Below are 26,907 nucleotides of genomic sequence, written 5' to 3' on the forward strand. Positions count from 1 at the left end.
CAGGGCCAAGTACGGCAGCTGGGCTGCAGCTCCTCCTCTCTTCCTGCTTTCTCCCTGCTCCTCCCCCTGCCTGGAGAGGCACGAAAAGCTGCTTGCAAGCAAATTCTTGGCCTAGCCCGGGCAGAAATGGCTGCATGTGGCCGAGGGCTCCGCAGGGCCGTGGCTGCCTCTCCCCACCCCGCTTTAAGACGAGCTCACTCCGACGCCAGGGGACGTCTGAAGCCGGAGTACGATGCAGTGGTAATAGGAGCAGGTAAAGTGGGCTGGGCCAGAGCTGAGGGGCTGAAGGGCAGCCCTGCTCAGAAGGCCCTCGCGTCCCTCTACTCTGGCATGAGCTGGCCAGGAGTTGGGATGAGAGCAGGTGCTGGTGTGGAAAGCCCACCTGTCTGCAAGCAGATGCCGGGGTTCTGGGGTTGGCTTTGCTGTTGACTCACTGTGTGGCCTGGGGCAGATTCTTGCCCTCTCTGGGCTTGAGTCTTCCCATCTAGAATGACCAGGGAGGACTAGGTGAATTCAGGGGTTTCCACGTATCTCCTGTGAAATTAGCTAGTTGCCACCATACTCTTGGAAAGCATATGGTACGTAAGGTTTGGAAGGAAAGAGCCCTGGGACAAGAAGTGTGAAATCCAGCCACCCCAAGTGCCCTGAGTTCTGGTCACCACCCCCTGACCACTGAGACACCCCACCCCCAAGGACACTGCAGTTGCTCCATAAAGGGGAGTTAGGAAAAAATAGAAATGAGTCCCAGAGATTCTCCTGCCTACGCACAGAGGGTGACAGCCCCTGTTGCCTTGCCTGCCTGGGCACGTGGGAGACCTGCTGCAGTGACCCTGCTATGCTTTGCTGAGCCCCAGGCTGCAGGGCACCTGATTCCACTGCGAGTGTGTGAGGCTGCGGGCCAGGACCAGGCTGCCTTTCCTCCGGGCCTTCCACTCACACTCACACAGAGCCCCAATTTCAGCTTCTGACATTATTTCCAACTGGGTTTATACAGAGCGACCAAGACAGGCCTGGAAGGACATGCTCATCACACAGCTTTAAAGCTGTGTCCCTGTTTGGGCATTTCTTCATTTGTACCCCTACAAAGAGCAGTCGTGTGCTGGCCAATGTTTACTAGTCACCTCTCCAGGGAAAATGTGCGCGTGTATATCCATACGTAAGTTTATTATAAATACGGAAGTAAAACAAGTGTAGCACACAGTTTTGCAGATAAAAAATACAATACTGGGCTTCCCTGGTGGCGCAGTGGTTGAGAGTCTGCCTGCCGATGCAGGGGACACGGGTTCGTGCCCCGGTCCGGGAAGATCCCACATGCCGCGGAGCGGCTGGGCCCGTGAGCCATGGCCGCTGAGCCTGCGCGTCCGGAGCCTGTGCTCCACAGCAGGAGAGGCCACAGCAGTGAGAGGCCCACATACCGAAAAAAAAAAAAAAATATATATATATATATATATATATATATATATATATATATATATACACAATACTGTAAATTCCAGGTAGCCAATCTGTTCTTACCAAGTACCTGTGACTTCTGCCAAACTCAGTAACCAACCTGTGGTTGCAATTTGACAAATGAAAATAGTTCTGAAAAGAATGTAGTTTGATATTTTTATTTAAACAGCAGAAAGAAAGTGAGACAAAGATTTATGTCTGAACTTCACGCCTTCCTCAACGACGGGAATGACTTTGCTCAATCAGATAATGTTTTTCGAACACTGGAAGAACAGTTCCTCAATTTTTTGCACATTTCACAGTGTAACAGCTACAGACACAAGTTTAATCTACTTTATTAGCAGGTTCTCCATCACTTTCTTAAGTCTAACAACCAAAAACAATAACTCAAGCCCTGGTGTGTAATGTTTGCAGATTTCCATAGTGTGAATACTCCTACTGTGGCCTTTTTCAAAGTTACCAATGTGATGTCACCAAAGGTGGATTTGGGAGAGAGATGCAGCCAAGGATCATCATGTAGCGTGGCCCCTCTGTGGGTCTCTAGAGGTAAATAACCGTGAAAGCAGAGCCAACCGTTAAAGCAAAGTAAAACAGGAAGTGACAAGCTTTGAATATTTATTACCTTGGTTTTTAATATAATTATTTCATTGTAAGTTGATGTAATTTAATTTTTTACCAGGGGCTGCGTTTGACAACTATCTCACCGACTTCCGGGGCTGGGGGACTCCTGCCCCAGCCCCCACTGACTGGGCTCAGGAAGTGGAAGTGCCTCCCACCTTTCTTGCCCTTGGTGACAGCCCAGCCCTGCTGCCTCTTGGCAGAGAGGTTGATCGTAGGTCCCCAGATAGACACCTGGGTGAATTGCCACAAGTGTGTGAGTCTCAGGCCTGAGTTTTTCTTTGACGTTGCTTCTCTAATTGCTGGTTTGAAGGCATTTCCAGCCTGAGTGAGGAACACAGTGGCATCTTCTAAGATAAAGATTATCTCTGCTCCCTGAAGCCACACTGGGAGTCACCTTAAAAGAGGACCCTGATTTAGTCATTTGACTAACTTTGCCTAAGAATGACCCAAGGAACTAGTTAAAATGCAGTTCCTGGACCCCTACCTGGTGATTAGGATTCTGAGGAAGTCAGCACATCTAACCAACACTTGGAATGGATCTCATGGGGGCATCTGCAGCCCACACATTCAAGAACCCACGTTCAGGGCAGCTTCTCTCCAGAGCTCCCCCGTGCCTGCTGCATAAGGGACCCTGCAGTCTGGCCTGGAGATGAGCTGAGCCCGAGCCCACAGCTTAAGACTCCTTCAAGGGGAAAGGAGAGGCCACCAGAAGCTGCAGGAAGGCTCAGCCAGGACTGGGGCTAGGGGAGTGGGGGAGGACAGAGGAGCTTGGGCTGTTGGATCCTCGACCTTTGCCCTTTGAGGTCTGTTTGTGCATTTGTGGGCTTACATGTGTTGACTGAACTGGACCTTGCTGCCTGGAAGCTTTTATTAGTTTTCCAAGATTTATAATCAGCACTGATTAAAAGGCAGCTGCCTTTTATTGTCTGCTAAGGGACAGGTGCTTTACGTGCATTACCGGTTATCCTCCCTTCAACACTGCAGGTCCGGCAGGCCCTCTGTTTTTACGCGTGAGGAAGACAGCAGAAGCCAGGATGAGCCCAGGACAGTCTGCCTTTAATTTGTCATATGTATTTGAGAGCAGGGCTTTCCAAATTTCAGCTTGCAATCCATCCATTCATGATTCCCTTCCATCATATTTTTGAAACTTTCTTAAGAAAATTATCAAAAACATATTAAAGATAGTACTATATCAATCAGCATTTTTAAATGAAATATAATCAAGTAGATCATCACATGCTTATCACATGATGATTTAATATTAGTTCCTGAAACTTTCGTTTCTGTGAAATACATTGATGTGTGTGGGGGGGTGTCAGGTCACAGAGTAAAATGCGTTTCTTCCTCAGATCACGGCCAAAGAGTTTAAAAAACTCCGTTTCAGAGATTCCTTTAATGGATGATAAATTGGCTCAATGACCTAGAAAATTCTGGCAGGTCTCTATGTGGAAAATGTAAAACAAAACCAACTCAGCCGTGAGAAATCCATCATGTGGGGTCATTGCTGCCTCCTGTTTGTGGATGTTTGTCAGTTTAATGGCCGAGCCTTTTATTAGAGTCAACGCTGGGTTCAGGTTGGCGCTCAGAGAACACAGTTACCTTCTGGCATCTTTGAAGACTCAGAGTGACTTCCCACCACCAAAGAGAAGCATGTGCCGTGTGTCCCAGGGGAGGCCTGGCCCCCCTCCCTGAAAGCAACCAGGGCCTGTTCTCCACCCATCGAGGACTTCTTCAGCTGCTGCATTTTATTCTGAGACTAAGGAAAGGGGAGGCCCCAACCCCAGGGCCCCATGTGCTCGGCCTGTGGGTCTGAGACCACCTGCATCAGAATGACCAGGGAGCTTCTGTGAAGTACATCCTGGTCCACGGCCCCAACCTGCTGAGTAGATTCTGGGGAGGGGTTGGGGAATCGGTGTTTACTCGAGTTCTCACGTGATCCTGGAGCTTCTCAGGGCTGAAGCGGCACTTGCTAGCTTGGTGTGCTAGCTTGCTAGCTTGGAGGCACTTGCACTTGGGCTTGGTGTGGAACATCGGATCCCAAGCCAACTTTCAGGGCTCCTATCCCAGGGGCAGCCTGCCTAAAATTTTTGGAAAGAAACTCTATAGTAGACCAATCTGCCCAGTCAGCTGGCACCCCTGAAGCACACTGAGCTACTCTAGCGCACGTCAAAGCCGTGTGTGTTTCATTCATTTTGAGCTGTTCCTGTTTTATTTGGGGAACACTGGGAATTGACAAAGACGCCCCTTCTGGGGCACTGTTGTGAGCCACGCTTGGGCACAACAAGCCATGCCTGGCAGCAACTGTCCACAGGACCAGCGCTCACCCGGACGGCTGGTGATTCCATGCCAGGCAGGGACGTCTGGCATCATCGTACAGCCTCGCCTCCCTCTCTTCCCTGCTAAGTCAACTGTCACACTCCCTCTGACAGTCACCCACTCGTCCCCAAGTGCCAGAAGCCCAGCAATGCGAGGCTTCGTGGGATAATTTTCAACTAATGACTGTGGATTTCTCCTTGTCCCCACTCCAGCATGAGCCACTGGCCAAGCCAGGGTGACAGGACTTTTTTCAGTTCAGGGCAAGAACCGGGGTTTTCTGACTCCCCAAAGACTGGTGTCTTACAGCATTGAGCTAGATGCTGTTCCAACATCGAGGTACAGGTGAGGGGGTCCCCCAAGTTCTGCTACCTCTCCAGGATCTTCATGGGCATGGGGACAGGGGTGGGTGGCCACACTCCTTAAGGAATGTGTCTGTCTGCCCACTGACCACTGTCGCTTTCCTCCCCCCTCCTCCTTCTCGTTGCAGGACACAACGGGCTGGTGGCTGTGAGTCCCTCCCACTCTGCCCCTCTTCATTGGTCCCTGGGTGTGTGGCCCTCAGCAGGAGTGTAAGGAAGCCAGAGGAGGAATGCCGAGGGGGAGAAAGAAAGGCCGGCTAGTCCTCGCGCCCTGGTGCTGACCAGCGGCTGGCTCGAATGGACATCTGCAGTTGCTAAGGAGGATATCAGGGGCTCCCTTGTTCTCCTCTCCTTAATGCTCATAGGTTTCCCCCATGACCTTTCAAAAGCAAGGTGATAAATAGCTGGGAAAGTGTGTAATGGGCATAGCCTGGGAGGCAGGTTGGAGCTTGCAGGGTCAGGTAACTGGGGCTGGGGGGCCTTTGACTCCAGATAGTGGGCTGTCCGTGTGTACAGACCCCATGTTCCCCAGCTAGGTTTAGGCCAGGTACCAACCCGGGGAACACAGCAGCTATACACAGTCCAAAGTGCGCCCTGGAGACAGCGAGGAAGCCGACCTAGCAGAGGAAGCGGGGTCCTGCCCCAGCACAGGTGGCTTCTGGGTCCCAAGCTGAGGCAGGCCAGGGTTACCCTAAGGCTGTGCTTCTCAGACCAGAGTCCATGTACCCCTAGGAGACCACAGTGTGTGCTACTGGGCTTCAGGCCACAAGCCTAACATGCTCTAGAATATCAATGCAGGGGGCTCAGCAACATGGAGAGCCAGGAGACCTGTGTTCAATCTTAAGACTTTTCCTGACACAGCAGTTTTACTTGAACATTTCACAGGGGACATTATTTAACTCAACCGATCAGTAATTTAAAACATTGATTTTGTATTAATACCAACGTGGGTTTGTCCCCAGCTCTGCCACTTTCCATTTGCAAAGGTTAAGGCGAGTCAGTTTATCTCTCTGAGCCATGGTAAAATGAGAATTAAAATGCCCACCCTCACCGAATTGAGGTGAAGGGAATAGATGATGTGCCCCAAGGACCCAGCTCATAAAGCCTTACACAAATGGTGAGCATGGGGACAGCATGGGGCGTCCCAGGATAAGAGGTATAGGAGGAACTTAACTCTAGGACACGCACTTCGGTTGACTGATTTGGGGAGAGCCTAAGGAAGTAGGGGTCGGCTCTAGATTGGATACTGTCAGAGTGGGGGCAGCCCTGTGAGCGGGCATCTCAGTAACCGTGTGCGCGGAGAGGGGAGACTAGGGTGAGGAGAGCGGTCACTGTGCACACGTAGCATCAGTCGTCTTGGCCGAGAGAGATGGTATTGTGGTGGCCCAGTAGACCCTGTCTCGTTTGTGCTTAGACACAATTGTGAAGTGGGCTTGCTCTGTCCCATTTTGTCGTGGTCAAGATTATCCCTGTCTGCGGTCATCATTATGAGATTGTTCATGTCTAGTGGGAGAAACAGGGCTTACCTCTGAGGGCCAGGCCACCTTCTGAATGTCATGTTGGGCTGCTCTTTTCTCCTTTCTCGTTAGGATGTGTCAGGAGTGTAGATTCTGGGTCCAGACCGCCCGGGTTCAGTTCCTGACACCTCTACTCATCTGTTCTGTGATCCTGAGCTATTAGCCTCACTGAGCCTCGGTTTCCTTCTCCGTGAAATGGGGAGAATCACGGTGCCTACCTCTAGGGTGGATTATACGAGATGATGCTCGCACGGTGTCTGGCACATTGTAGTAGCCAAGCGAACTTTTCAAAAAGTCTGCCTTCAGAGCTACACCATCCCTGCTGTCACCTTGGGGGTGGTAGCTGCAGTGGTGTGAGGACCAGCATTTTAGGTCTGTAGACTCAGGACTAGTTCGGTTCAACAAATATTTATTGATTTTCCACTAAGTGCTAGAGAAAAGTTAATCCCCCCCCCCGCATCATTTGTTCCCCAAAATAAGGCTGTGCTATAATCATGGCTTCACTGATTGAACACGTCCCATGTGCCAGGGACCCTGTGTAAGCCCCTTCTAGGGACCAGCTCAGAGCATTCTCACAGTGACCCCGTGAAGCGGTCAAAGTGGGTGTTATTATCATCAGCCCCATTTTTGCACATGAGGAAACTGAGGCTGGATGGATTAGGTAGGCCTAATCCATCAGAAGAGGCCGCCCCAGCAGAAGAGAGAAAGAGGAGTGGAACCTGGGCGGTCGGGCTCAGCACTCACAAGGCAAGCTCACCGTGCTGCCTGCCTCAGGCCAGTGAGGAGAGCGAGGCTTGCCACCCCACCTCCCCAGGAGATGAAGAGTTCACAGAGGCACTGGACCCTGCAGGAGGGAAGGTCACCTCGGGCTGGGAAGTGGAGGGGCAGGACCAATCATGTCAGGTCTTAGAGAACATCTCGGGGGGGGTGAACATTCACGGGTGGCAGGGGGAAGGGCATCTCAGAGGCAGGGACAGCTTGAGCCAGCCCTGTGGTGAGGACCCTGAGGGTGCGGGTCAGCCCCCAGGGGTAAAGGGAGGGCCCTGTGTGCCCCGCCTCAGGCGGCATACCTGCAGAGACTGGGGGTGAACACGGCAGTCTTCGAGAGACGCCACGTGATCGGGGGTGCAGCTGTCACAGAGGAAATAATCCCAGGTGAGCCAAAGAGGTGGGTGAGGGGCATGGGGGGTGACCACTGGTGACCCCTGGTTACTGTCTTCATCCGATTCATTTTCAGGGTTTAAGTTCTCCCGAGCATCCTACATCCTCAGCCTGCTCCGACCGCAGATTTACACCGACCTGGAGCTGAAGGTAGAGCGTGTGTGTGTGTGTGTGTGTGTGTGTCCACCTGCTCCATGGCTTGGGGGCTGGGGAAGTGGGCAGTTGCTATTCTTCCCTCCGAGGGTGTGTCTATCTCCCATGGTCTCCATAGTGCCTGCCCACAAATGGGCTTTGTCCGGCCCACCCAGTGTCTTAAAGATCAGGAAATTTCATACACAATCAAACCTCTCGAAGAACAGGCTTTGTCCACATCAGGCCCATGTTCCTCCGTGCTGTACCGGCTGGCCCTTTACGTGGATTCGGTCCCAGCTCTGCTTTGTCACATCACTTCCTGGGGTCTGTCCAGCCCCCATAGGAAACCTGCTAGGACCCTTGGGCATCTGAGTTTGCAAAGCTGCCTTAGGACCTGAGCTGATTTCTGCCCTCATTACACATGAGAGCCTGTCACCGTCCTCGGCAGCTTGAGCAGGAAGTCGGACTCGGGGACTTTCACCTCTCTGGGCTCCTGGGCCATTTTGAGGGCATCCTGAGAACTCACAGTCTGCCTCTGTCGACTCCTCGTAGCCTCACCTTGGTCCACAGTCTTGTCCCCCGCCCCTTCAGATTCCTTCACCCCCTCACTGCCTCTTTGACAAACTTGGTCATGCATTCCAGGAGCCCACTTAGCTTACCTGCTTGGCGCCTCTGTCGCCCACGCCTTGGAGAGAGGTCCCCTGCGCCGTCTGTATACGACGCTGACGGCACTTCAGCACCAGCTTTGCCCTAAATCTTAAATTAATAAGACATTAATCCGCTGACACCCATTAAATAAAGTATTCTTTGTACCCCTAAGAGAGACACAGAGAGAGAGCACACACCTGTCACCAGCCAGGACTGGATGAAACCCTGCCAAGGCCTGGGAATGGGTCTGTGGACTTCAGTCCAAACCAGACTCTAGGTGAAGGCAATTTTCTGACACACCAATTATGCAGAGTGGCAAGTGTGAGGGGAGGGGTGGGGGTAGACCCTCCTTTTAAAAATCTAACTTATGAAAGCTGAGGATCACAGAACAGAAATTTTCACATAATTGTTCTCTTTATTTATTTTTTCTTTTTAAAATAATTTCCTGGGATTTCTCTTAATTTATTTTTTTGGCTGCATTGGGTTTTCATTGCTGCGAGCGGGCTTTCTCTGGTTGAGGCGAGCGGGGGCTACTCTTGGTTGCGGTGCGCAGGCTTCTCATTGCAGTGGCTTCTCTTGTTGCGGAGCACGGGCTCTAGGCACGCAGGCTTCAGTAGTTGTGGCTCGCGGGCTCTAGAGCACAGGCTCAATAGTTGTGGCACATGGGCTTAGTTGCCCTGCGGCATGTGGGATCTTCCCGGACCAGGGCTCAAACCCATGTCGCCTGCATTGGCAGGCAGATTCTTAACCACCGCGCCACCAGGGAAGTCCGTTCTCTTTATTTTTTAAAAAAAGTTACTCATTTGAAAATGGTATTCTCATAGGGTTCCTTTAACTAGCAGCTCCCAAGTGAATTGAGTATATCCTTTGATCTCTGATCTTGGGCTGCATTAATAGGAGAATGGTGCTCAGATCAAGGTGGGAAGCAGTCCTGCTGCGTGATGCACGGAACTAATCCCATCCGGAGTGCGCGGTACCTTATTTTAACAGGACGTTGACAACTCAGAAGATACCTATAGGAGGGCAACTGCTCCTCTTTCTAGGAATATTCTGTTTCCAAAACAATAATAAAGAGCATTTATTTTCCCAGTGTCACATCGTGGGCTACGAGCTTTCATGCTCTGTCAATTTGTCCTCGTCTGTGAGACGAGAGCAGGTAGTGTCCCCATTTTATGATGAGGGAACCGAGATTCAGGGGGGTTAAGTTCGCACACTAGGAAGTGACCAAGAACTTGAGCCAGGTCTAACTGCCTCCTCCTCGTTCTGTGAGGTGCCGCCGCCATGGGCACCTTGATAGCCACCCAGCTCAGCCTCGTGCACCTCCAGGCACTTTGCCGATGACAGTGGGCCAGGTCACAGACATAAGCTCTTCCAGCAGCTCCGGCCTCGGTAGAGCACGGGACTGAGATTGCAGACTTTGGAACCTAACTGGTCAGTTTTGAATCCCTGCTCTGCTGTTACCAGCTGTATGACTTGGGCTGGTGGTGCCTCATCTTCCTCATCTGTAAGATGGAGATGTAATAGTACTTGCCTCATAAGGCTATTGTAGTGGTTGGTGTTTGCTAATCATTAGTACAGTGCCTGGGGCATGGTCAGTGCTCGACAACTGTCAGCTAGTATTACTGGGTTGGCCAAAAAGTTCATTCGATTTTTCCATGTTACAGAAAAATCCGAGCGGACTTTTTGGCCAACCCAATATTATGCCCATTCGTCAGTTGAGAAAACTGAGGCTCCAGAAGGACCTGTGGCCTGCTGCTTCCTATCAGACCTTCCCACTGTGGGCCTGTGCCCGATTAGACTGAGCTCTACTTGAGCCAGAGGATGACTCCGCCAACCTGCTTGAGGCCTCACTGGGCCTGTTTTCCAAGTCTCAGTTTCCCCAGCTGTCGATGAGATCATCTCGCAGTTCTATCCACCTGGATAGTAAGCTTGCTTTTACAGTGGCCCCACAGTGAGTCGTGGAATCCAGACAAGGAGGGCAGAGCTTTTGCCCTGGGTGTATGTGGCAGAGGGGAGGTGGTGTCTTTCATCCTGTATCAGCCAGCAGCTGCCTTCCCCAGCTCTCCCTGGACCAGCCTTGACCTCATTCAAGTGGCACCCCCTTGTCCTCCCTCCCACCTGCACTCACCTTCTGGCTCCCAACCCCATCCCTTTGCTCCTGCTTTCCTCGGAAATCTCTCTAAGGCAGGGCTCTCAAACTCTCAGGTCCCTGAGAACAATCTGGGTAACTGGTGGGAAAGTGGTTCTTGCTCAGAGGAACGAAGGGTGATCCTGTGGGACTGTGGTGGGCCCAGGAGCCAATGATTCTGAAGTAGGAGGACCCCAGAGCACAACTCTGAGAACCACACCCCTTAACTCTCCCATTTCTCTGCTCCCTAATGCACGGCTTGTCCCTTCCCAGCAATTTCCAGCCAGGACGGCTGTACATGCTGAGAAATCCCATGGGTAAATCAGAAGCATTTTGTTTTTTACAAGAGGGAAACTGCGTGATCTGAGCAAATCTAATGGGGATAATATAACGGTGGTTTAACAGCCCCTTCTTATTCTGACACCACATCATCAAAACCATCAAGAATAACAACGGCTCCCTTTATGAGAGAAAGTCCTGGAATCAGATAAATACATTAATCCTGTTCAATTATCGAGACTTGAAACAACCCTTGGGATCCTCTTGGGTCCCTTTTTTGGTGAGGGGAGGTTATTGATTCATTCATTCAGCAAATGCTTCTGAGCACTTGCCCTGTGCCAGGCCCTGGGAGAGGCATGTGGGGAGACAGCGGCGAGGGAAGGGGGCAAGGCTTCTGCTCTTAGTGAGAGGACCTCAGGGAGAGGTAAGTGCCACCTAAAGAAAGGAAAATAAAGTAATGTGACAGTGAGGAACTGGAGGCCCAGCCTGGACTGGTGACCAGGAAAACCTCCCTGAAGGGGTGACGTTTGAGCTAGCATTCAAATGCCAAGAAGTCACCAGCCCTGTGAACATCTGAGCAGAAAGCGTTGCAGTCAGAGGGAAGTGAAGGTGGACAGGCCCAAGGGGAGGGAAGGTCATGTGGCCGGAGCAGACAGTGCCCGGCCGAGAGGCAGCAGGTTGTGTGAGAGAGGGCCAGGGGCCAGAGGAGACAGGCCTCGCGTGCTGTACGCAAGGGCCTGCGCTTTATCCTGAGCTCCGGGGGCAGCAGAGGTGTTAAATCGACAAGTGGAGTGATGGGATTTATGACCTTATGAAAGGTCATACCACCTGCTGGATGGTGTGGATTGCGGTGGAAGCAGCCATGGTCGCAGGGTGGCGGCTCAGGCTGAGTCAGGGCGGGGACATGTGGACCAGGTCTGGAGGCTGAGCTGTGAGACTTGGTGATGGATGTGATGCCAAGGGTGAGAGACACAGAGGAACTAGGGACGCCACCTCGGTGGGAAAGAGTTCACTGTATCAGGAGGAACCAAGCTGGAAGTTCCTCCAGTTTGGAATCAAAGGCATTCCCCATCTTAGTGTTAGAAAGGATCCTGCGGGTCTCCCAGCCTGCCCCTACCAACGCTCAGACTCACCTCCACAGAACCCTCAACCGTGGAGACCCTGCCATCTGGAACACCTGTGGTTTGGGGAAACTTCTGCTGTAATTATTGGAAAAATCTCTTTTGGTTTCCTCACGTTTTCCTAAAACTTCTGCTCACAGATCTCATTTCGGGGGCAGGGGATGGGGGTGGGGAGCTTGCTACTCAGGTGACATTTGAGCAAAGACCTCAAAGAGGTGAGGGAGCAGACCAAGTATCTGGGGGAAGAAGTCTCTAAACGCCAAGTTCGTCAAGTTGCACATTAAATACGTACAGCTCTTTGTACGTCGATTATACTTCAATAAAGTGGTTTAAGAAGAAAGAAGTCTCCAGCGGGAGCAGGAAGTCTTATTGGTGGAGGCAGCACAGGCCCTTTTTGTTTCATCTCCACCTTCTTTGAAGAAGTAAGTGTACTCTTGGAAAGTTCTGTGTGCTAGTCAAATATTTGTAAATCAAATCATATTCTCAATGCATCAAGGGAACTTCCATTTAAAGTGACCCTGGAGTAAATGAGCCTGCAAAGTAAATAAGTTGTTTCTGATGTGAACGATTTATCCACCTTGTAAATACGGATTTTCACATGACTGTGGCTTTATTGTGTCTTTCTCAGTTTTAGTTATTATTTCTGAGAGGGGGGCATTTAAAGACTAACACTGAGAGCCAGGGCTTTGGAGTCACAGGGGTGTGGTTTCGAAACCAGGATCCACCTCCCCATGTGACCTTGGACAAGTTATTTCACTTCTCTGAGCCTCTGCTGTGGCATTTGTACAATGAGGATGATATACTTACAGAGCTGTTGTGACGTAACCATCGTAAACCCTAGTACAGTCCCTGGCACTGGGTGGCGTGGCGTGGTATGGCATGGTCTGCCATAGGGTGCCTGGGCAAGAGGGCTTTTTATACACCTGTATCAAAATTAGGAACCAGGACCACAGGCCTTGGGAACCTGCATGCAGGTACCTAAGCGGTCACACAAACACAATCAGAGAAGGGTCATGGGCAGATCCCCTCAAATGTTACCTGTGCTGTCTGTGTTCTGCAGAAACACGGGCTGAGGCTTCATCTTCGAAACCCCCACTCATTCACACCTATGCTGGAAGAGGGCACAGCCGGCAAGGTGCCCAGGTCCCTTCTGCTGGGCACAGACATGGCAGAAAACCAGAAGCAGATCGCCCAGTTCTCACGGAAGGATGCCCAGGTAGGGAAGGTGACCAGAGACTGATCTCCTCCATCTCAGCCTGGTGGCCGCTCTTGGAAAAAAATGGGCTTGGTTGGACTTGTCCTACAGCAGGTTGTCAAAGGCCACAAGGGTGTGGCCACTTCATCCGCCCTAGGAAGGCTCCAGTCTGTGCCAGCCTTTGATCTTGGGCACTGCAAAGAGAAGGGGTGGAGGACAGTTGGTTAAGACCAGTGAACACTGGAGACCCTCAAACCTGTGTGTGTTCAGCATGAGGCCGCTGTTCAGGTGGCCTCTGCCTGAATTTCAAAAGGGAGTCCACTGATATGTCCTTACGCTCTAAGTGCTTTCTAGCTCTCCTGCTTTCAGACAGAATTCCAGGTGGTCATCAATATTAAAGCACACGAAGGCCAGAAAGAAGAAGGGGAGATCAGAGACAGTTAAGGATAGAACACACTGGATCAGGAATTTAGGACAAGAGCATCGTAATAAATATTCATTTATTTTGGCATCATCCCCTGGCAGCCCGAGGCAAGAATGTGTCCATGATGGCGAGCAGGTCTGGTGAAGGGGAGCACACACATCTGACGGAGAAGGCACATTTCTTTTCCTAGGATTGCACCGTGAGGAATTGGCTGGGTAGCTTTGTCTAGATGAGTCGTTGAATGTAACGGGCCCGGTGTGATTGGTTTTACAGACATAAAAAGATTCTTTGAATGGCCGTTTTTTGTACCAAGCCTAGATACAAGCTGAAGGCACAGCATTAGCTCATATCTTGGTGGAAACATTTTTATAAGAAGAACCTGGGTTAACCAATCCATGCGTGTTGCTTTTTGTTGTGTTAATCTAGTATTGGGTAAAACCAAGAAAACCACAGACACAGCATCTCTCTTCAGCCAGTGGTTTCCAGACACTGGCTGATGATCAAGTCAACCAAAAAAAAGTGCTTTCCAAGTGATTCTTTTGCGCAGTGAGTTGGGGTCCGCTGCCTACACCCTCTGCTCCAAGCCCTGCTCGTCTCAGATGCACTAGAGAGGATTCAGGACAAAGCCAGTTCCCTGGGCCTAGAGAGCAGTGGCCTTGGCCGTGTGTGGCCGGGGCCCTGTGAGCTGGTGACCACAGGAGCGGGAGGCAGAGGCCACATCCCACTGTGGAAAGTAAGGAGCTGAATTCTGGTTTTGTCTTTGCACATTGTCACATTAAAGACCTGCTGCAGAGAAAGCCGTTTCCCTTCATTTTAATCAAGATTCTCCAGTGTACTTCAACACAGAGCTTTTCTTTATGTAAGAGTCGTTAAAGTTCCATGGGTATATCCATGAGTCTAGATGAACCAAAAATTAAAAGCTCTCGGCTGAGAATTAAGATAGGGCCTCGGGTACCACGGGTGCCCATCCTTGCTCCTGTCGCCCATCCAAGGAAGGGGGTGTGGGGGTCATAACCAGGCTGTCGAAGTGGATTCTGTTGTGGGAGGTTGTGGGGTGAAGGGATGCAAGCTTCTGTCCCAGCTGATGACAAGAGGATGCGGGAGATTTGCAGCCCAGGAAGGAGCAGTCAGCATGCTGGAATACAGGCAGAGAGATCTTACTTTTATCAGTAAGATATAGAAAGACAGGACAGAGAGGAGAAACTTTTCAGTGGTTTTTGGTTTATCACAGAGACCACTTCCTAGGATACTTGAGGATTCCGTGGCTGACGACTGGTCTTGGCCTACATCAACCCCCTTGTCCCTGCCACTACATGGTGACCCTCCTACTACCCAGGCTCTCTCTGACCTCACCTAGTGTTGACATCAGCACACAGACCTAGAACTGGGGGTAACTCAGCACAGCCAGGCTGAGCCACACTGGGCGTGAGGCCTGAGGAATTGAGCCTCAGCTGGGGGGCAGCAGGCCACATGGGGCAGCTGGAGGGCCAAGCATGGGGACAGCGTCTTTGTGGGGTTCTAGGCAATGGGGCCTTGACTCAGAGCTCTGTTCCAGGCCTTTCCCAAATATGAGGCCTTCATGAATCGCTTGGCGTTAGCCATTGACCCTCTGCTGGATGCAGCCCCGGTGGACATGGAGGCCTTCCAGCGGGGCTCCCTGCTGCAGAGGCTCAAGTCGCTCTCCACCCTCAAGCCCCTGTTGCAGGCGGGTAAGTCCAAGGGCAGGCATCTGGGCATGACGAGCACCTTCATGTGATTGAGCCCATCTTCTCCACAATTGGACATGAGCCTGAACCTCCAAGGCAGCCTGCCAGCTGCCATCGATTAATAGGGGCCACCTGGAGCACTTGAAGTGGCAAAGGTTTAGGATGGCGTGCTCAAAATAGAGCCCGAGCCAAAGGCTTGTGTGCAAGTAGTTCATTTTGAAGGGGGATCCCAAGGAAAGGAGGAGAAACGGGAAAGAGGGAGAGTCGATAGCAGGGTGCATTACTGAGCTGGCCACCACTGTGGCTGGTGAGGTCCTTCCCTCTGAGAAGCCTTAGGAAATGCACATGAGGACATGCCCAGGAGGAGAAAGGGGACACATTTACTCATTGGGTTCTGTCCTCCAGTGGCCAGAGGTTGCCCCCTGGGGTATTAACTTCTGGGTTGTGCATCCATGGGTACCAAGTGGGTTCCCGTAGGTGTCCTGTCGTGGTGCCAGAGAAGCCCCAGGGAAGAAATGAAGAGGCACATCTTCAGGTCTGAGGTGGGATGCTGTCAGGTTGCACTGTGTGAAGCTGACCAGAGCCTGCACGGAGCTCGTCACCATAGGCATGGCTGGAATAAGAGATGGGGCCCAAGAGAGTTTGAAAAGATGCCCCGATACAAGAAGGATGCTAGATTATTGGGCTCAGCAAGAAAAAAGTCTGTGATGAATTAGTGATGTCTGCTGTGGGTATGAGAATGGAAGTTTCACCAAGCCTACTATTATTTCCTACCACTCCTCTAGGGGACAAAAATCAGTTTAGCTTCTATATTCTAGAAAAATACTGCAACAGTTAGCTGTGGTCACAAAATTGCTGCATAACAGACTACAAAATTCCAGTGGCATATAAAAATAAACATCTATTTCTCAAGTGTCTACATGGTTCAGCTGATCCCAGCTGGGCCGAGCTGATCTGGTCTGGTCTCACGCATGTGGCTGTGGCCGGGGCAGCTCTGCTCCAGGTGTCTCTAATCCTCTTCTTGGAAGCCACAGGTTAGTCCAGGAGTGGCCTTCTTATGTCAATGACAGCAGCACAGAGGGCAAGCCCCAATGTGCAGGCCAGTTCCAAGCCTCTGACTGCATCCCATCAGTAAACATTCCACTGGCCAAGCAAATCATTTGAGTCCAGAATCAAGGGGCGGGGCGGTCAACTCAGCTAGGGAGGGAAGCAGTGCAGAGCTACATGGCAAAGTGTGTGGACACGGGGAGGGGTGACGGGTCAGAGCCAGTAGAATCTACCACAGATGCCAGAAGTAGACATCGCCTCCCAGATTACCAGTCCAAGGAGAGTCATACAATAAACATTCATGTAGTAAATATTTATTGAGCATCTGCTATGTGCCAGGCACCAAGCTGGGCACTGGGGCTGCAATGCCTAGGGTTCATGACCTCTGCCTTCAAGGTCCTAGTGCCCAGTTACTCTCGGAGATCGTTTGAATCAGTATCAGAGGAATGGATTAGCCATGCTGCTGCCTCCCAGGGCACGGCCTTACAGAACTCAAAGTGGGGGAATAAGATACAAATTAAAAATTGCCCCAAAATAATTCTAACAGGTAAAATGTATTAAGTGCCTATGGAAACGCTTTAGAAATGCTCTACATACCTCGTTTAATCCTCACAATAGCTCTTAGGGGTGCAGAATATTTTGTGCTCCCATTTTACAGGTAAAGAAACAGGTGCAGAGACATTACGGATCAGTGTTCCCTTCTTGCCTGTCTCAGTTCACATTTTATGGATCTCCTCCTTCAGGTCGCATCCTGGGAGCCCAGCTGCCCCAGTATTACCAGGTCCTCACAGCTCCAGCTGTCAAGGTGAGGGGCTCCCCAGCCTCAGGCTGGACCTTGCAGTGAGGGGGCCTCTGCTCCCGAGGTAAGCCCTTCTCCTGGCTGTCTTGCCGTCCCAGGTGCTGGATCAGTGGTTTGAGTCTGAGCCTCTAAAGGCTACTCTAGCAACGGATTCTGTGATTGGAGCCATGACAAGTCCCTACATTCCGGGGAGTGGGTGAGTGTGGCAGGTGAGGTGGGGCAGCAGCAGTGGAGCCGATCCCCCCTCGAGAGCGTTAACTACCGTTCCCTGAGCTCACCCAGTGAGCCAGGCAGGAGGAAGCACTTCACACAGGATTCATTTAAGCCTCAAAGCAACACCTGAGAGCCGTGGTTCAGAGAAGGGAAGTATCCCTCCCAAAGTCACACAGCTAGTAAGTGGCAGAGCTGATTTCTAGCCCAAGTTGTCTGACCTGCCCCCAACCCCACCCTGGGTCTTCCTTCTTAGCCACTACTTCCTACTGCTTCAGTAGAAACACCTCTGTCCTGCTTCCTGTGATATCTCAACATGAGCATCTTCTTCCCTATCATCTATCTATCTATCTACCTGTCTACCTACCTATCTACCTGTCTACCTACCTATCTATCTACCTATCTACCTATCTATCATCTCTTCCCTTCCCACAAATCCCCGTTGCCTGTCCCTCTCCCGCAGATCCTTTCCCTGGCTTCCAGGACTCGCACACACACAGATACCTTCACATGGATGGGAAGCTGCCTTTCCCCTTGTGAGCGGGAGGTGTGCTGACAGCCTCATCCGAGAGGGGGCAGTCAGACACAGTGAAGTGTGTAGCTGTGGTATGATTTAATGAGGCCCTGTAGGAGCAGGAATGGAGGGGTGCGTGTGTGTGTTGTGTGTGTGTTGTTTGTGTGTGTTGTGTGTTTTTGTGTGTATGTGTTGTGTGTGTGTGTTGATTGTGTGCGGTGTGTGCGTGTTGTGTGTGTGTGTTGTGTGTGCGTGTGTTGTGTGTGTGTGTTGTGTGTTTGTGTGTGTGTGTGTTGTGTGTGTGTGTTGTGTGTGTGTGTGTTGTTTGTGTGCGTTGTGTGTTGTGTGTGTGTGTGTGTTGGGATAGAGGATGCTGCCAAGTCCTGGGCCATTTCCAGTGCACCAGAAGATGCAGCTGGAAGCTGTGTCTCAAGGGATGAGAGCGCTTGGTAGTGCTTTTCCGGCACACACTGAGCCGGCCCCGAATCCCCAGGAGAAGTGGGAGCTGGCAGCAGTTGCAACATCTTGGCCAAGATCAACCAGCCAATTTGGATTTGCCAGCTGGGGCCTCTGGTCCTTTTCTCTGTGGGTGTTCAGGAGGCTTAGCTGCTGCCCAGTTTGTGAAATGGGCCTTTAAGTCATTTGTTTTTTCATTAATTCTTTCAATAAATATCGATGGAGCACTTGCCTGGGGACTAGGTCCGGGGACACGGTAGTGAATGGGGTTGAAATCCTAATGGGGGAGGTAGACACAGAGCAAGGAGTGGAATGGAGAGCTGTGGGCACTGTGATGGTGGGGCAACGTGGTCCAGGCTCAGAGAAGCCCCCCACGAGACAGAGATGTTTCATCTGAGACTCTAAGGACAGGAGGAATTAGCCAAATAAAAGAAGAGGGAGGAAGGGGCTTCTAGACTCTGGAACAGCACGTGCAAATGTAGGAGCTGCACGTGGCTCATATGATCTATTCAAGGCACTGAGAGTTGGCTTAACAGGAGTGGGGGTGGGGGGTGGGGGGAGTGTAGGGAGGGACGAGGCTGACGAGCAGGCAGGAGCCCTGAAGGCCAGTTTTGGAGACTGGCCATCGTCCTCAGAGCACCGACAAGCCAGTGAAGGCTTGAAAAGAGCTGAGTGACAGGAGCAGAGCTGAGTTTTGAGACTGGGCTCCAGGTTCTACGTGGAGAAAGGTCTACAGGGAAGAACGAGTGGGAGAAGTGGGTCCGATTAGGAGGACGTTACTGCAGCAACTTAAGAAAGAGAAGAGAATGGCCTGGACCAGGGAGGAAGCAGCAGGGAGTGGGGCCTTGGAAAGTTCTTTGGGAGGCACTCGACGATGTAGGTGGTGAGGGCCTAGTAGGAGGCAAGACTGACACCCAGTTTTCTGTTGGAAATTGAAGGTGCCATTCACTGGGATGGAGAAGCAGGCTGGGGAGTGGGGACAAGGGGATGGGTTTAAGATGTCTGCCCAAAGCTATGCCAGTGGAGATATCTGTGGGTAGCTGGGCATACAGGCTGGCACTCAGGAGAGAGCTGGAGAGGCAGGTTTGGGCATCGCTGCCACATTGTTGGAACCAAAGGTCTGCCCGCAGATGTCTACAGGGGGAGAGGATGCAGAATGGGAAGCGAAGGGCTCTTGCAAGAGTCTTGAGCTCATTTAAAGGATAGTCGGACAGGGCTGGATGGGGGCAGGGAGGGGCTGAAGATACAGGACGGGAAGGACTCTCTGCATCTAGAACTCAGATTAAACCCCACCTCCAGCCACTGATTCTGATGATCTGTCCTCAGGTATGTGTTACTCCATCACATGATGGGGGGTCTGGAGGGGATGCGGGGGGCCTGGGGCTACGTCCAGGGTGGCATGGGTGCCCTCTCCGACGCCATCGCAAGCTCAGCCACCGCACATGGAGCAAGTATCTTCACTGAAAAGGTGAACAGCCCCTCTACCCCACCCCAATTTTTGGCAAGGATCTTAGAATAGAACAAAGTATCGGATTTGGAGAGTCCCTCATTTTACTGATGGACAAGGCCTGGCTCAGGATCGAGGAGCTCGGGCTCTGCAACCTGTACTGCTGTGAACCAGGTCCCAGTTCTTTTGCCTACCCCATTTGAATTCACAGCCACTAGCCCACATTTGGGCTGAGCCTTTGCATTGGAGGGGTGGGCTAACGCCTCACCAGGAGCTGCAGAGAATCGGGGCCAGGGCTGATGAGGCTGCGAGTGCCTAGGGGCAGCATGGACAGCGGAAATCCCCCAAGACTCACCTGCATTTCCCTGCCCGGGGACCCTGGGGGCTCTTTCCCGTGGCTTTAGACAGTGGCTAAGGTGCAGGTGAGCAGTGGAGGGCGCGTTCAAGGAGTCGTGCTGCAAGACGGCTCGGAGGTAAGGAGCAAAGTGGTGCTGTCCAGCGCGTCACCGCAGATCACCTTCCTGAAGCTGACGCCACAGGTGAGGCTGGGGGTGGAGGTGAGATGTCTGCCTGGGGTTGGAATGTGGAGGGATCAAGGGGACCAGGGCTGCATCAGGGTGGGAGATGTGAGTGCCAAGTCTCTCCGGATGTGGGGAAATCTGTCTTCTCTCCTTACCTAACGGGCAGGGAGCAAACAGCAAAGAAGCCTCACAGGTGAGGGGAAAGGTCCGGGGACGTGAGGTGACCGAGGCCAGGCAGTTAGCAATTGGCAGAGCCAGAGCTAGAACTCAGGTCTGACTTTCAACCCAGGGTTACTTCTACAGCTTTCCCGCTGTCCTGATTTCTCCCCTCTAACCAGCTCTAATTCCACTGTTTGTGTCAGCGATCTGTTGCCACGTGAATGCTGCGTAACAACCACACAGCTTCTGGGCATATCAAGAAATACGGATTTAGCACACAGAGCGGTAGAAATCAGTTGATCTTGGCTGAGTTCAAGTGATCTGGGCTCACTCATGCACTCCTCCAGCAGCTGCGGGTCACTAGTGGGCCCTGCTGATGGCTGTGGCTAATCGAGAGGTCTCTGTCAGAGTGTCCAGGATGACTCAGCTCTGCTCCATGTGTCTCTCATCCCCAGGCACGTAGTCCAGATCTGGCAAAAGGCAAAACTGAGCAAACTCAGTCACGCAAGTGCTTCTGTTTGCATCCTATTTGCTAACATTAGCTTTGTCTCATGGCCAAGCTCAGTCACAGTGGGAGGGCAATAAAAAGGGGTGTGCATACAAGGAGGGTTGGGGACTTGGGGCAGTTTTTGCAATTGATCACACCTTCCCTGTCCCCCAAAGATATGATAATATGTGTATGAGCATGGAGCTCCCAGCGATTGGGGGATTATTCTTGGGGACAAGGCACCACTTTTTCTGAGTGATTCCACTAATCAAATTCAGCAAACATCAGTTCAAAAGCATCTTGAGACAATTTTGAGATCATCAAGACTTCCAAGAGCTTACAGACCAGAGGTGAAAGACGCTGCAGCCCACGGGCCATATCCGTAGCAGGAGCTGGTGTGGGCCATTTACAGCCAGGACGCTGGCAGACTGCAAAGGAAGAAGTGGTTAGCGCAGAGCTGGAGGGGTCCAGGAGGGCTTCACAGAGGAAGTGGTTTGGCCGAGCTCTGAGGGAGGGAGAGGGTCTCCAGCAGTACAGGTTGAGGGACCAGTCTGAGCAAAGGAGTAAAGCAGCCCCCTTGGGGCCTTGGCCACCCCCAGGGTAGAACCTTCTTCTTTCAGGAGTGGCTTCCTGAGGAGTTCGCGGAGAGAATCTCCCAGCTGGACACCCAGTCGCCTGTTACCAAGATCAATGGTAAGAGGCACACCAGATTGTAGAGCTGTTTCTTCTGAGGGTATCTGAGTGAGAACTCTCCATGTCTGGGAAAGACCGACCTTCACCATCATCTCTATCCCCTGCCCCACAGCCTGCCCCCCAGTTTGAAGGTGAAACACTTTTTCATACTTTTTCTTTCCAGCCCACCATGTGGGTGAGCAGGTGATGGGTAGAGATAGAGGACCCTGGGGGGCTGAGGACACAGGCCTTTGGGCCCTGACCCTCCTCTTTGGTCCCTCAGTGGCTGTCGACAGGCTGCCTGACTTCCTGGCGGCCCCCAATGCTCCCAGGGGCCAGCCGCTGCCCCATCACCAATGCTCAATCCACCTGAACTGTGAGGACACCCTCCTTCTCCATCAGGCTTTTGAAGACGCCATGGATGGCCTGCCTTCCCACAGGTGGGGACCCTGGAGACACTTGAGCCCCTGGTTAGAGCACAGGAGGTGTGGTGGGACGGCAGGGACCGCGCTCATTCACCACCCTGGCCTGGGAGGGACCAGAGAGCCCCGAGCCTGCCGGTCTGGCCGGGGACAGGGGCCTGGAGATGAGGGAGCTCCCCGTTGGTGGTCTGGACTGTCCTGGTGGTCACCGAGCCCGTGCAGGCAAACACCACCATGACCTTGCAGAGATCATCGGCCTGGCCCCAGCATCCTCCCATCTCAGGCCTTCATTTTGTCCCGTCACCTCAGAGTGGCTCCCCAGCCCCTTCCCTCTCTCCTCCCCGTGTCGCACGCAGACCTATGATTGAGCTCTGCATCCCTTCCTCGCTGGACCCCACGTTGGCTCCCCCTGGCTGCCATGTCATCTCCCTCTTCACTCAGTACACGCCCTACACACTGGCTGCAGGCAAGGCCTGGGACGAGCAGGAGAGAAACGCTCACGCAGACAGAGGTAAGGAGGGCTAGACCACCCTGGCTTCACAGTGACAGCTGGCCGAGCATCCCGTATGGCCTCCTCTCCTCCTGACTGCCCCATTCAGGATTAACACCTGCAAGTTCTGTGCCAGGAAGAGAGGAGTACCCAGGGAAACCTAAATCAACACAGTGAGTAACTGCTGGGGTCAGGCCCTGAGCGAAGAAAGCCAAAAAGACATCGTTCCTGCCCTCAGGTTGCTCACGGTCCTGCGGGGGAGACTAACAAACCAGTCTTACAGTACAACGGACTGGGGGAACCAAAGGAGGAAGCTGTGAGCCAGAGAGACAGGAGAGCTTTCCAAAGGAAGGGACATTTGAGCTGGGTTTTAAAGGATGAATAGGAGTCGACCAGGCAGCAAAGTGCATTCCAAGCAAAAGAAATAACTTGAGCAGAGCAATGAGGTGAAGAAATTTTTGCATGTTCAAGGGGAGACAAGTGTTTAGGGTTGGAGTAAAAAGGTGGGAAAGAGTGGGAGGCTCTACTAGCCTGACACCCATAGGTCTCTGTAATGAATTGTTTATTTGCCTGTGGACTGTTTTTGTTTTTTTGCTTATTGAGGTATAATTTGCATATGAAAAAAATATCCATTTTAGGTGTAGAGTTTAATGAATTTAGTAAATATGCCGAGCTGTACAATCGTAATGCCTCTTTCTCCTAACACCATCTCTTTTCCCTGTGTTCGACACCTAGTGTGTGATTGCATTGAGGCCTACGCCCCCGGCTTCAAGGGCTCCGTGGTGGGCAGAGACATCCTCACACCCCCTGACTTGGAGAGAGTCTTTGGGCTTCCTGGGGGGGTGAGTACAGGACTGGGGTCTCTCGTCATACTCTCCCTGTACCCCGACTCCCTGGCAGGCCCACGCGGCTTTATCTTGTCCCTCCACACCCAGCCTTCAGCAGGAAGAGAGGACAGAGGCAGAGACCACAGCAGAGAGGGGACAGAGACACCGTCAGATTTAGGCAGTGAAGGAGGAGTGAGGAGAGGCAGCGTCTGCTGAGCAGGTCACCAGGACTGCGGCCCTTCTGCCTGGATGTCCATGTCAGCCCCTCCCATCTGCCTTTCTTCAGAGGGACCTCCCCTCCCCCAGGCAGCATGTGCTCACACTTCTCTTATCAAAAACTCACTGAGCCTGGAGGCAGGGGGATGGGTCAGGAGGCAGGTCAAATACAGCAGTGACTAGCTTCGTGTGGCTGTTGAGCCCTTAAATGTGGCCAGGCCAAAATGAGATGTGCTTCGAGTATAAAATGCACCCCAGATTGCAAAGACCAAGTACAGAAAAATGTAGCATGTCTCATCAATAATTTTAATACCAACCACATGTTGAAATGATAATACTTTGGATCTATTGGCTTAAATTAAATACATCATTTAATTGGGTTAAATTAAATATATTATTAACATTAATTTCACCAGTTTCCTTTTAAGTGTTAACGTGGCTACTGGAAAATCTAAAATTACATGTGCGACTCCCGTTATATTTTTACTGGACAGCACTGGGCCTGATAGAGAGTGAGAGAGGCCAGGCAGTGGGAAGGGAAGGGAAAGAGTGGAGGCGGAAGGCTTGGGCAGGTGGATTGAGAAGTCTTGATACATGTGCGTGCAGAGGGCGGGTGGAGGGGACGTAAAGGGTCCACCTGAAGGCCAAGGAGGGGGAGGTGATGCCATCCACAGAGGCAGGGAAGACGGGACAGGAGCCGACTTGACTCGAGGGAAGAAGACGAACTCAGTTTGGGACACGTTGATGGGGCAGGTGAAGGTCATCCCCACGGGGACGTCCAGCAGATGTTGGTCTTTTTGTCCAGACCTGCCCCGCAGGTGTGCCCTTCCCCCTCCCCCACACCTCCTCCCTCCTCGGCTGGTCTGACCCAGGCCAGTGGAGCAGAAACGCGCTCAGCTCCCAGTATCCATCTGCCATTTACTGTGACCTTGGAACCCCAGGGCACAAGCTCAGCTGGGTGTCTTGGCCAAAGAAACATGTACCAGAGTCAAAATAAATCAACTTCCTCTATTTTTCAAACAGAGTGAGGGGGATTCAGAGTCCACAGCAACATCTTTAAAATCTCCCTTTTCTTTCCCATTCAGTTTCCTTACCCTCTGAAGATGCTCCCTACCCTTTTTCCTTCTTGAAAAATGCCTCTAGGAAACTTCACCCCCAGCCCTAGGACCTGTGCCTATTCTCTCTCTTCCCCTCCTCATTCTGCATCACAAGAGCCCGAGAAAACATCCTGGAAGGAGACGAACCTTCCTTGGAGAACAGGGGAAAGGAGCGGAGTGGAGAATGTAACACTCCTATGTTAACGACTGTGGCCCTGCCTCCTGCAGAATATATTCCACTGCGCCATGGCCCTGGACCAGCTGTACTTTGCCCGCCCTGTGCCCCTGCACTCCAGCTACCGCTGCCCTCTCCGGGGCCTGTATCTCTGCGGAAGTGGGGCCCATCCTGGTGAGTGACCCTCAGTCCCACTACCCTGTGCGGGCATCGAGGGCTGGCAGAGGCTTGCAGACGGGAGCAGGGTAAACAAGGGGGGAAGTGAGAGGGGGGGAACTCCCGGGAGATCAAGCCATCACCCATGTTGAGAATTCTCCGGCCACAACCCTCAGGTTAGCTCACCTCCTCCCCACGAGACCTGGGGATACGTCCCAGTGGAGGCATCTCTCCAAGTTCCCATGGTGGGTTGTGTAAGACCCATGCCTCTAAATTCCCATCCGTATTTGAGACCAGTAAGAATTGGCAAAGTTCAGTTTCTCAATTTTAAAATTCTTCCCTGCTCCCCTCCCAGGCTTACTGACCCCACGGAAGCTCATCTCATACAGATGCTTCCTCTGAGTTATGTGGGCCCCGGCCCCCCAGACGGGGTCCATACTTCCATGACTTCCTCTCAAATCCTTAATCCCTCATTCTAGTTTCACGTGCTGGGAGTCTCGCCATCTGGCCCATTGGCTCTCAGGCTGGGGGGGCAGAGGGAGGGGGCCACTTGCTTGCACCAGGCACCTGGCCCTTGCTGCACTGATGCAGGGGAGTCCAGGATCTGTCTTAAGAATCATCCCAGGTGGTTCTGATACCCACAGCCCCAGCATCACCCTTGAGGCGTCCCTGCTCTGCTTTGTGGCTGGTGCCTCAGCAAGTCCCATGGGGGGACGGAGGGGTGGGAGGGGGGTGAGCACGGCTTTGGTTCATGGGAGACTCCCTTCCAGGAGGAGGTGTCATGGGAGCCGCTGGACGCAATGCAGCTCACGTGGTCTTTAGGGACCTCAGGAGCATGTGACCCCCAAACCAACTCTGACCCAGGAAGATGAATTCACCCTTGAGATGTTAAGTCTCCATTGGTTCAGCTTCCCAGGATATTGCTTGAGGCAGGCAAGTCCTCAAGGCTCAAGCCATTATTCTAGAAAAAACAGTACAAGTTACATTGGGTCCCAGTTAACCTCGCATCTATGGCTTCTTGAATGAACTGGTTTTGTTTTATATCGATAGTTTGCATCTTTCTGTGTATTAGTACAATAGGTAATATGTAATAACCGGATGGGGTAAACTTGTCTGGGGTACCCAGTAATCTCACAGCATCAGCTCCAAACAGTCCGTCTGATCAACAAGCATCCTCTCCACACTGTCGGGCGCCCTCTACCAGCTGATTGAAGGACTGCCCTGGGGAGGCCCAGTCTACTGCTGTCACATTTCCGGCAAACTGTATAAGAAAGGACCCAATTCCCCAGTGCCCCACAAAGTCACCCACAGGGGCCTTGGCCTGAGCAGTGCATGGCCTCTCAGGCCGTCAAAGCTGCCAGAGTCAGACAAACAGCAGTCAGGGTGAGTGCAAGGGGGGTGTAGCTGAGGGCCGTCTGGGGACCCACATTCCCAGTTCTGGAGATTCAACCGCTTACTTCCCATGAGCGAGCCATACCCGTCACATCACCAATATCTTTCCACATAAACCTGTGTTGTTCTGAAGTGAGTTGGGTTGTCACTCTTGATCAGAAAGTGTCACACAAATGTCCCATGGTAATCCAGCTTCTTCCATCCCAGCAGCCAAGGCCGTGGTCCCGAGCCCCCATCAGCAGAGGAGGTGCAATGTTCCCTGGGGCATCACCTCCCTCCCTTTCCTGGGCAAATTTATAGATTAACAAATACCTGCCTTATTACTTAACCTCGATAAACCCAGATCTGTCATCTGTAGAGGAGTTGTTCTAAAGATCAAATAAGACAATAGATCATGGTTTAGTCCACCGTCTGGCACAGATAAGCATTTGGCACACAGTGGTGGTCTTGCTGCTGGTATTGATGGTGGAGATATTATTGTCACTTCTGGATTCTGCAGAAAGCAGTCTTTTTGACATCCTTTTCTTTAACCAGCCCACTAGAAGCAGTGTGACCAGGGCAGAGCAGAGCAATCTTTGGGTCCACCAAGGTCTTCCCACAATAAGGGCTGTCAATCTTGTCCCCTACCTCTGCTTCACGCAACATTGGTACAACTAAATTTTTGAGCTTGTTGAAAATTTGGTTTTGGTCTGGTTTCTAAGATTTGCTTTTCTCAAAAGATTTGCCAGGGCCCAAGAGGGGGCAAATGTAAGGAAGAAAGA

At 52.0% G+C, this 26,907-nt stretch overlaps 1 protein-coding gene across 1 annotated transcript; it reads left to right on the plus strand.

Annotated features, from left to right (window-relative positions):
• Positions 1-90: 90 nt before the first annotated feature.
• On the plus strand, positions 91-26,907 carry PYROXD2 (pyridine nucleotide-disulphide oxidoreductase domain 2). Its single transcript, XM_060034316.1, has 16 exons — positions 91-253; positions 4,877-4,896; positions 7,327-7,420; positions 7,503-7,576; positions 12,795-12,950; positions 14,909-15,062; positions 16,850-16,911; positions 17,004-17,101; positions 19,412-19,553; positions 19,937-20,071; positions 21,320-21,392; positions 21,655-21,811; positions 22,150-22,304; positions 23,019-23,125; positions 24,652-24,772; positions 25,525-26,907. The coding sequence occupies exons 1-16, from the start codon at positions 127-129 to the stop codon at positions 25,593-25,595; spliced, it is 1,746 nt and encodes a 581-aa protein (XP_059890299.1). The 5' UTR covers positions 91-126; the 3' UTR covers positions 25,596-26,907.

The sequence above is a fragment of the Delphinus delphis genome, chromosome 16 (genome assembly GCF_949987515.2).
Source record: "Delphinus delphis chromosome 16, mDelDel1.2, whole genome shotgun sequence".
Lineage (NCBI taxonomy): Eukaryota > Metazoa > Chordata > Mammalia > Artiodactyla > Delphinidae > Delphinus > Delphinus delphis.